This window comes from Dendrobium catenatum, unplaced genomic scaffold, assembly GCF_001605985.2.
Source record: "Dendrobium catenatum unplaced genomic scaffold, ASM160598v2 fragScaff_scaffold_1427, whole genome shotgun sequence".
Lineage (NCBI taxonomy): Eukaryota > Viridiplantae > Streptophyta > Magnoliopsida > Asparagales > Orchidaceae > Dendrobium > Dendrobium catenatum.
Window position 1 is genome coordinate 812,320 of NW_021319889.1, and position 11,474 is coordinate 823,793.

At 34.1% G+C, this 11,474-nt stretch overlaps 1 protein-coding gene across 2 annotated transcripts; it reads left to right on the forward strand.

Annotated features, from left to right (window-relative positions):
- Positions 1-4,140: 4,140 nt before the first annotated feature.
- LOC110099694 (tubulin-folding cofactor C) lies at positions 4,141-7,974 on the forward strand. Of its 2 annotated transcripts, none has more exons than XM_020826922.2 (2): positions 4,141-5,353; positions 7,689-7,974. In XM_020826922.2, the coding sequence occupies exon 1, from the start codon at positions 4,212-4,214 to the stop codon at positions 5,304-5,306; it is 1,095 nt and encodes a 364-aa protein (XP_020682581.1). In that variant the 5' UTR covers positions 4,141-4,211; the 3' UTR covers positions 5,307-5,353; positions 7,689-7,974. The 2 variants fall into 2 exon arrangements, with proteins under 2 accessions (XP_020682581.1, XP_020682582.1); XM_020826923.2 differs by lacking the exon at positions 7,689-7,974 and adding an exon at positions 5,448-7,079.
- Positions 7,975-11,474: the final 3,500 nt, after the last annotated feature.

Here is an 11,474-nt window from a genome sequence, read left to right on the forward strand (position 1 = left end):
CAAAACAAGATTCTCCCCTATCAACTCCAAAATAGAGTGCTCCAAGTTCAAAACCCGATTTTCAAACTCTCTATTTGTTGCTTTCACCGAAGCTACCTTCTTCTTCAAGAATTTGTCTTTCTTAAACAGCTTGTATATAGCTTCATTTATTATCTTGAGGTTTGTTTCATCTGTTATTGGCCTCGAATCAAGGGGAGTATTTGTAGATGTTTCAGTATTTCTTTGGCTTGCAACCTTGACTGGACTAGTGGGGGTAGGTTGAGATGAATCATGGTGAGGTACACGAGCTGGGCTAGCCACCCGGATAGGACTTGGTACCCTAAGTGGACTAGCTACCATAACTGGACTGGCTGGACTATGTGGAGATGGACTGGATGACTTAGATGACATATTTGAAGGTCCATGAAATAAAACCTTCTCATCATCTGTTATTCCTCTAAAATGTGGGAGAATCTGTTATTTTAAATTTACGCCTAAGTTAAACATTAAAACATATCATTTTTGCAGAGATTTAAATGAAAAAATGTATTGAAGATACCTCATCATCCTGAAGGTCAGCAAATATACTATTTATATCTTTTTCAGTGTACATAAAATTACCATCCCAACGAGTAAAATGTGGCCGGGTTAGTTCATCCTCCACGACATGAATGTTTGTATGTTCAAGAAATCAAATCTGCCAAAATTAAGACACTTTAATTTTGTTATAGAAATTGGAAATCAACAATGATCATTTGAATAAAATAACAATACTCACAATTAGAATCATTACGAAACCATTTACATATCCCAGTGCGGATCGGTTAGCTTGTTTAGTACCAACATTGTTGAATTCATTTACTAGGAAACTCTTGATTGATTCTGGCCAGTTGTATGTTATAAAACTATCTACATTTTTGACAAGTTCCAATATAGATGATGGAATGCGAAAGTTAGCCATTGGATAAAATATGTTTGATAGTAGGTAAAGGACGAAGGCTTTCACTAGATCGTCTATTGGAGTGGTATTATCCATCCTCTCAATGTCATGACGAATGTCATTTGAAGTTTTGCCAGTAGATCTGGCAGTGCCAATGTCAAAAGTAATACCCCTATTCGGCATGCCTATAAGTAATGCAACTTCATCAGATATGAACTGTAGACTTTGTCCTTTAATAATGAAACTTTTAGTCTTCATATCCCACTTCGATAGTAGCATGTATATTAGCGGAACATTCTGATGCATTTGGGGTACCCTAAGGAATTGACTAATTTGCAGCAGCCTCAGTTTTTCAACAAAGGGTTCTCCAAATTTCCGAACAAGTACATTACAAACTTCTCTAAAAGTCGAAGTTCGACATCTAAATTGAATCTTTGGAGTATATCCCAGCATAACAAATAATGAGTATTAAAGACAACTCAATCAGAGTATTACCGAGCATTGCCGGCCAACTAACCGTTGCTAGACTGTGCTAATACCAATCATTAATCTGCCAAAATCACTCGGTACCGAGCAATATTGAGTGTATATATCCAGGAAATAGAAGAATAAAATATTTTATGTTCTTACCTAAGCTTACACCGACCAATACTTGCGAATACCGAGCATTACCGAGCGTTAGTAATGCTCGCTACTACTCGGTACCAAGCACTAACGACTGTTAGTAATGCTCGGTACTGCTCTGTACCGAGCAGTTAGCTAAGCTTATACCGACAAATATTGGCAAATACCGAGCAGTACCGAGTGTTAGTAAAGCTCGGTATTGCTCGGTACAGAACATTACCGAGTGTTAGTAAAGCTCGGTACTGCTCGGTACAGATAAGTACCGAGTGTTAGTAAAGCTCGGTACTACTCGGTATAGAGCAGTACCGAGCTTTTATCTAAGCTTATACGAAACATTAAAGGCTAGTACCGAGTTGTACCGAGTGTTAGTAAAGCTCGGTACTGCTCGGTACAGAGCAGTACCGAGCTTTTAGTTAAGCTTATACGGAACATTAATGGCCAGTACCGAGTTGTACCGAGTGTTAGTAAAGCTCGGTACCGAGCAGTCAGAGTTTTTACCTAAGCTTATTTTGGCTGGGGTTCATCACAACCACTCATTAAGTAGTTTTCACTAGGATCTTTTTCTATCTCCTTTGGATTAGTATTACTAGATAATGATCTAAGAGGCCTACTACTAATTATACAAAATTTTGAGAGATTTACATACATCATTAAAAATATTAACATTTATATATTTCACATCTAAACATAACTATTTGATCTAATGAAAAATAGCAACACATCCTGTAAAAATCCTGAACCTTGTCATCGCCTCTATTGAACCCCGCTCATGCCGCTTCTTATGCTTGCATTGGTCAATTCCTTTACTTGTGAGCTCCAATTTTCTAAAGCCCTTGCCATCAAAGAAGAGAGGAAATTGCATGATTATAAGACGTGATAATGGGTTCATTTTGTGGCAAGCTTAGCAGAGTTGGAAGAATTATTAGGTCAGGTGACCTGACGTAACTCTACGTTCAGACGTCAATAATATGTTCGTGTATTGCTCGATATTGCTCTAGGTATTGCTAGGTATTTCTCAGTATTGCCAGGTATTGCTTGGCAATAATGAAAAATATGGCTCTGTGAAGACCAATACCGAGCAATATCAAGCAATACCGAGCAATACCAAGCAATACCGAGAAAAACTCGGTATTGCTTAGTATTGGTCTTCACAGAATGGTATTTCTCATTATTGCCAAGTAAAATCGACCAATACCGAGCAAATACTGAGCAATACCTAGCAATACGCGAACATAGCAATCTCGGCTCCGTTCTGGGTCAGGGTTGTCAGGCCACGCGGTAAATAGTGAGAACACGTGACACTATTTTACTGGCGTCCGAACGTAAAGCTACGTCTGGTGACCGAACCAAATAAAAGTTCGCAGAGTTGACATCATGCCATGGGAGCGCATCAACAAGAGGCGACAACAAAGATAACCTAGTGACATGCCATGGGAGTTTCAACTAGGGGTGTAAGTAAGTCAAGCCTACTCGTGAGCCGGCTCGATAAATGGCTAATGAGTCGAGCTCGATGAACTAACCAGCAAAGCTTGAGCTAGCCCTGACTCGATTTTGTAAGCCGTGACGGCTTGCTTTAAATAAATATTAATATAAAATATTATTATAATTCAAAAATTTAAATATCAAAATTGTTAAAAATATTTAAAATTAATATTCATTCTTAATATTAAGTAACATTTATTATTCTCTATAATTTTTAATATTTTTATCATTTTAATTATAATATTTATTTTTTCTTCTAACCCTATAACCCTTAAACCATAACCATCGAGAGACTCTCTCGTAATGCTTATCTACGCATTGGAGCTACTTCCAACTTTTAATATATTATATATACACTGATTTGAGTAAATCTATTTATTATACTACCATCATTAGTCGCTCCAAATACATTAACCATATGAATGCTTTTAAATCTCTTATCATGTTTACCAAATATGTTCTTATTTATAATATCCTCTAAATAAAAATTCCTTTTTCAAGAGGTATCATTTTTGAATTAATTTTTAAGTTATTTTCAAATTGTTAATTTATATCACATTCAAACCATCTCTGAGGAGCATAAGAACTAATATATTAATAGAAATTTTATCTCTACAATAATATTGTTTGACCTACTTTTTTCTTCAGTATTAGTTCAGAAGAGTGACCTGATTCAAATGGGACCAGGGAGCCAGCTCTTCAAGGCTCCTAGATATGCTTCATCTCGAATTTGATCATTAATCACGAACCATCTCAAACTCGTAGAATAAAATTTATCTCCGAATTGATTAATTAATCAAGCATCAAGCTCATGATCTAAGCTCGAAAGCCCTTTTACATGAATAAGTTTATCTACGTCCATGAACAAAAAACCCGAAATCCGAACGAATATCGAGTGATACCGAGTGCTTGGTACCGAGTCACCTAGGACGTGGCGCTCTGTTATTGATCTCTAGACACATTCGATGTTCGTACACAATAATTACTCCCTTTTACAACCCTAGTTCCGACTATTATTCATCGAGATTGGCTAACTCCTTAACTAAAATATTAGATGATATGTAATAATTTAGATGTAAAATCTACAAATATTAGAGTGCTACCAATGGAACCCCACAAAGCTTTCTCATTAAAATTTCTATAACCCTATCTCTTCTTCCCGCTTGAGCCGTGGAATCCGTTTGGCATGGAAGGCGACGAACTCCAGAAGCCGAACGGTCTGCCCGTAGAAACCCTAGATATGATCGCCCAGAAGAAGCACGCGGCGATGCTCGAGCGCCTTTCCAACAACCACCAATCCCGTCTTCAGCAGTCCGCGGCTCGCCGTACTGCCGCTGACTTCTCGTCTCCCTCCTTCGAGTCCGTCCAATCATTCCTAAGCCTCTTTTCCGACGCAAAACGCTCCGTAGAGGCCGATCTCCACCGCTGCCGTGCCATCGCCGCCGCTGATCCGAAAGCCAAATCCCAGATCAAGCTGGAACTCGACAAGGTATCGGAATCCATCTCCGATCTTGAAAAAATCGTTTCCGAACACTCTTATTTCCTGCCTCCTTACGAGGTACGTTCCTCCCTGAAAACGATCGAGGAGCTCAAGGAAATGGTTGAAAGCGCGAATGCCGAGATTGCACCGAGGAAGAAGTTCACCTTCAAGAGCAAGGCTTCGTCAAAGAAAGAACCCGCTGCTTTGGCGAAAGAGTCTGAGCAATTTATTACAGTTTCCAATGCTGCGAGTCAGAATATTAGCTTGTCGGACTCGCCGGGTTTTAGGAACAAGCAAGGCGAGATTCTGATAAAGCGTTTTAGAGTTTCTGAATCAGAGGGGGATTTTAGCATTGTTGATCTGGATTCCTGTGATGTTTATCTGAAAGGGAGATTCAGAGCATTGTTTATTCACCGGCTCAGGAATTGCCGCATATTTACGGGTCCGGTGCTGGGATCGATTCTCATAGAGGATGTGAACAATTGCTTGTTTATGCTAGCGTCCCACCAGATTAGGATTCACCAAGCAAGAGAGTGTGATTTCTATCTTAGGGTCCGAAGTAGGCCCATTATAGAGGATTGCAGTGGCCTGAGGTTTGCGCCTTACAGGTTATTATACGAAGGGATCGACAAGGACCTCAGTGATTCTGGCCTTGAGGAAGAAACAAGGAATTGGGCTAATGTGGACGATTTCCGATGGCTTCGAGCTGTGCAATCTCCTAATTGGTGTTTAATACCTGAAGAAGAGTTTGTTGCTGTTAGAAATATTTCAGAATTGGAGGAAAAATCTGGTGACACCTAGCTTACTTGAAACTTTGGCGTTCATGTGAATTAGATAAGCCATTCAAGGTATTTCAGATCATTAATTCTCTTGCTCTATGCATTATTCAGTTTTTCATTGAAATACCCTACCTTTATTAAAATTATTGTTTGTGTTTTGTAGTTTTGGTGAGCATGCATTTGTGCATTAGATTGGAAGTCTTATTTTATATTTATATGCATTCAATTCAAAGGTTGTAAGTACATTTGAATTTTTCAGTTTGTTCAACAAGTCAGCTTATATTTGTTCCGGGAGTAACTGTTACACTGAACTAATCTAAAGAGCATTTAATTCTTTGCTTTCAGAGATGCACCATATTTTTGTTTCAGTGTGTTTCGTTGTGGTTGTTCTCATGGCAGCTTTTCCGGCACTGAGCATTGCTCACAGGTTAACTGTTATGCAGAACCAGTCTGAGTTGTGACCTTATGCTTTCAGAGACGTCACCATATTTTGGAGTTTCATTGTGCTTTCTTCTTCTTGACCTTTTTCTATTCCATTATCTTCTACTGGGCACACACTGATGCTGTTCATTGAATTCTTTTCTATAGTCATGCAACCTTCTGAATCATTGCAATGCTTTCCCCTACTACTACTTGCAATGTCATTAATATAAATTCCCTACATTCTAATAAGTTAACCATGATAACGTTGTTATACTATGTAGAAATCGGTAAGGTTTCGATTGGGATTGCTATTTACAACAGTTTTTTAATACAAAAATTTGTTGAAAGAAAAAAAAAATGATAGTAATCAAAAGATGTCTCAAATGAAATTTAAGTTTAAGAAGTAGTCGACAGACTAGTTTAACTTCCTGAGGGATGATTTGTTAGTCATTGGTTTGATTGGGTTAAGTGTTATAAACTATGATGATGCTTGAGAGGATCAAGTTTGCTCTCTTCTTTAAATATTATGCCATTACTAGCAATCAATCTTTTATTAGCTAGCTTAAGCCCTCAGCTAGTGTTCAATGCTATTTTGCCAAATATTTCAACTGAGGACAATGTTAAGGTCACTTTATTTTTGTGTGAAGTGCTATTGTTGTTGGTTGGCTCTTGTCCTAATGTTCATCTCTAAATTTATGGTTTGATTTTCCTATACTAACCTTTTGATATGTGTATGTCATAGTTCTCATTTGAGAATCGAGCTATTTTTTATTTGTGACGCATGCCTTCAAGAAATTAGTCACCTTTTGGTTATTAGCATTTATTATCTTCTTTAAAATTATTGTTGTTGAGAGTAAAACCATGCAACGAAAAAAAAGCTAAAAGAACATCGGGATTTAACGTGAAAGAAATTCAAAATTAGGACAAAAAAAAAACTACGGGGCCGCATCGAGAAGTCCACTATAAAAATAGGAGAAAATATACATATCACTCTTTTCACACTCACTTGTTTCTCTTCACTACATACACTGTTCTACATATAAAACAGACTAATAGATGCACTTAAATTCACCAAGAGATGCAATTCTTTAAATGAACTAAGAATAATTAGGAAGGAAAAACTAAGCCCAACTCGCAATGTCGTGGCGTTAGGGTCTAGAGTGGTGCAGCTCACCACTTTCATCGGGTTTTTTGAAATTTATACTATTTTTATTAAATAGAAAATAATCTAGCCTCTGAAAAATAACTTTGTAGCACGATTAAAGTCTTAAAGTTATATTTTATGTAATCTTTGCTAATTTGATTATTTTCTAAAAATAAGAATTTTCACCTACTTTTCTAAGCTGGTTTTTTGTTAATTATTGTTAATACATTTTGGTAATTTCTAAATTGAGACTAATTATGCTATAATTAATGAAGTGCATGGAAAAATGTGTATGTTGGTTAAAGAAATGTGATATGATAGAATGTGATTTGGGGTTATGCCTGTGCTAGTGGGCGATCGAGATGAAATTATGTTATGTCAGTGTCAGTGGGCAACCGAGGTGATATTTGTTTTGCCTGAGCCTGTGGGTGATTGAGGTGAGATTTTGTTATTACAACGTCGGTGGATGACTGAGGTGAGATTTTATTATGCCGAAGCTAGTGGGCTATCGAGGTGAGATTCTGGTAACAATTATATATGTATATATATGAAAATTTGGGCTTAATAGGAATTATGATAATCACTTTGATAATCATTATGAAATGTTTACTCGTAATCCAATTAGTTACAATATTTGTTTAAATGCATTCAGTTTCAGTACTTGTTTAAGTTTCAATAATTGTTTCAAATTTAGCTTTCCACTTAGTATTTTATTTTACTATTGCAACACTGTATTTTTCAATCTTTTAATTTAAATTATTTATTTTGTTTTAGGCTACGATAGCTTACTGTGCCATGTTAGCTCATTCCTGTTTTTATTTTTATTTTTCAACTCAGGGAAAGGATAAGGAGCAAGTTGAGTAATTTTGGATGGCAGGCTCCGATCTGTATTGTAGATATGCTTTTTGTTTGGTTAAATTATTTTTGCAGATTTGGCTTTTATTTTTATAATTTTGTCTGTTGACAAGCACTATTGTAGATAGATATGAGATTTATATATATATATATTTGGATGCTATAATAGAAAATTATCTTTGACATTTTATAGTCTTCTGCTTCATATTGTATTCAATAGTGACCTGTATAGCATATAATTGGAGGTTTTTTTCGGTACTTTGTCTAATTGAATCTTGGGGTTATGTCTTGCCACAATCTGACATGGTGTGACATGTGTATTATCGGGTCGGGTTTTGACACTGCCTTTTAATAAAGTTTACATTAGTTACTCATGAATCTGTTGATTACTCCTATTGTATATATTATATTTGGTCTCGTTCATATTATAACATACATTATTCTTCCAATTGTTGAAGCTTATGAAGTTTTTTCAATTTATTTTTACTCTGTTTCAGATCTAGGTGATTGTTCTTTAGATAGTTGAAAGCAACTATCTACAAGAGTGAAATTGACTTTGTCTCACTCATGTTGAATCTCTGCATTTGTTGTTTATAAAATTATCCATGTTTTATGATGCTTCTTATTACACAAAATTCATGTGACACTTTATTTTAACTATTTAGTAAACAAGCAATAACCAATAAAAAAACCATTTAGCCTTAATTTCGAAGTTGTCTTCATTTATATTTTCATTTTTTTTATATAATAGATCCAATGTATTTAAAAATATCATAGTAATCAGTTTTTTTTTCTTTCAAATAATATTCAAAGATAGTTATTAACGTTATAAATGTTAAAATTACATATTTTCTTTATTCAATCAAAAATGATTTTAGTGGCTTTCAACCTTAAATATATTCCTAAATAGCCATGTTTATTTAACTTTTTTTTAGCTGAACTTTTCTTTAGCTTTGAATAATTTATATAAATAGTCAAAGAGTCTATTTGGGACGACTGTAATATTTTATAAAATTAATTGTTGAGTTGTTGTGAGAAGAATAACTTAAAATTTTTTTATGGCTGTAGAGTTTTATACATCACAGCGTAAAGCTTATATAGAATGCTTTCACAGTCTGCCAATAGGAAAAACATAAAAATTAATAGGAAAAACATAAAAATTAACATTCAAGTTTTTTCTTTGGTTGGGAACATAGTTTTCTTAAAATCCGTATTTGCACATTTAGGCTTCGTTTGGGATGACTTTTTTATTGCTTCTTAAAACAACTTTTAGTGCAAAAATTTAAATTTTTGTATTAAAAAGATACTTTAAAAAGCTTTAAAAAGCCGTTCCAAACGAACTTTTATTACGTCCGGTGTAAGGACGTAGAGGAACGTCCGGTTGAAGGTAAAATCCCGTCAAAAAATTCAGTATTTGCTTGGTACAACTAGGTATTATTTGATATTAACGAGGAGTACCGATCTTTGAATACCAATACCGAGTTATACCGAGCTGTACCGAGAAATACTGAGTTGTGCCGAGTTTTTCTAGGAAAAAGTCAGTACAACTTTTGTATAACTCGGTATTTCTCGGTTTAGCTCGGTATAACTCAGTATTGAGTCTTCAAATAATGGTATTCCTCATTATTGTTTGGTATTGCTCGGTATTTGCTCGGTACAACCGTTTTTTGACGGGATTTGGCCTCCGACCAGACGTTCCTCTGTGTCCGGTCGGAGGACGTAATAATTGTTCATTTCAAATGAAACCTTAGTTGGCTTAAACTCTTTTACTATATTCAATATGATTTGTTGCCTTTTTATGTAAAAAAAAAAAAAAACATTTTTTTTTTGTGGTAATGATCTCTAATTTAAATAGAAATTGTGCTAATGATCTCTAATTTCAAGTTATGATTGAGCAATCTTCAACTGTTATTTAACACATGTTCTAGCAATTTATTCTTATCCTTTGATCATAATAAATCATCTTCAAACATTCGTTGAAGTTTATTTGATAATGATCGAAGGATGAATGCAAATTGTTCGAACGTGTATTAAAGATGGTTCAATCATTCATCGAACCTGATTCAAAGATTGCCTAGATGAGTAATTAAGGGGATGAAGCTGTTTATTATCATTATTATGGAGATGAGTAATGGTCTAACTAAGCTAGAGGATAACCAAATATGGTTAGAACATAAATTAGATGATTTAAGCATTCTTCATTTATTTTAATCTAATCAATGCATTAAAGTTATTGAGTTTGTTACAAAAGATATGGTAATTGCGCTTGTTGTATTATGATTGAATAATTTTCGAATATTGACTAAAAATTATTAAAAATTAAGCAAACTTCTTCAACATTCTTGCAGAACATGCTAAGTTATAGTTCTTGTGATTGCGCTTTATTATATTACGACCAGGGGTGAAACTAGCTTTTCATTTAAGGATGAAAAACTTTTTCTATGAATGAACTTATATTTAAAAAATAAAATGCATTCATAATGTGAAGCAAAAATTTCTATTTCATTATGATTGATACAAGCTTATCAATTTGTTTATATTTTCTTATAATGTTTATTATAATTTTATTGGTAATCAAATTAAATACATTTTTTTTAATGCAAGACACAAGACATTCATTAAGCTAATCATCACTCATCCTACTATGTAATCGATGTTTGACAATCCTCATTATATAGAATGCTCTCTCACTATAGCAGTAGCAACTGGTAAAGTTTATACTAAATTCTATAAACCAAATGATATACATCATCCTTCTTTACTTTATAATTTATTTTGTAAGATCAGCAATACTGTTTAGAGATGAGAAGTCATCAATGGTATGCATATCAATATTATAGGTTGATAACTGACTTTTAAGTGATATGAGCTCAATTGTAAAAAAATCACTTAGATATAATTTTGCTAGATGTATTAACTTCTTATCATCATAAGCTAAAAGGAATCACTTTGGTTTAAGCATGTCGCACAAAGATACAACTAAGTTCTAGATTCTAAAAAAAATGAGTATTTAACTTTTGAAGTTGAAGAAAATGTTATAGATTTATTATTTCTTCAACTTTTCTCACTGATTGACGATGAATTTTGTATTTATCATTCATATTTAGAACATAAACTTCAAAAACACTACAAAAATATGACACTACATCTAATAAAACACTCTATCCATTCTCCCTTAGTATTTGCAATCGTTTTTTAGATACTTGTCTTAATTTCATCGCATTTTAATGCCCAGGTCTTTTCTTTATAATGATTTTGATAATTCATTTGTAATCTCTAAAATATCAATCATTAAATGCATTATGAAAATATAATCAAAAGACTCCATTATATCAATCAAAACACCTACTTCAACTGATTGTTGATCATGTACCTTTTTCGTTTTAAGAATCCAAGCACCTCGAGTACAGAACATACATTCTCTTGAGACTAATTAAAATATGAAAATGTGAACTCCATCGAGCATCCCCACATATTTGTAAATTAGTCTCTTGATTTAAACATCGACTGCTTATTAAATTGTAAGCTTTAAGATGTAAAACTATATTATTATGTTAAATAGCTTTAAGAGCGTCTGATCTTTATAGGAAGGCCCAACTATATTAATAATTCTAAAAGAAAACTCGGACAATAGTTTCACTTATCAATGATTCTTTATTAAAATTATTAAACATAATTGAAGTTGATGGAAAAAATAATGAAAATAAAAAAGCTTGAATTGAATGGAATTTTATATGAGGGATTTGGAGATGGCCTTCTTCCTTCGAA

Excerpts from the sequence above, each read along its gene's own strand:
- LOC110099694 (XM_020826922.2), top strand. The coding sequence starts at position 4,212 with ATGGAAGGCGACGAACTCCAGAAGCCGAACGGTCTGCCCGTAGAAACC.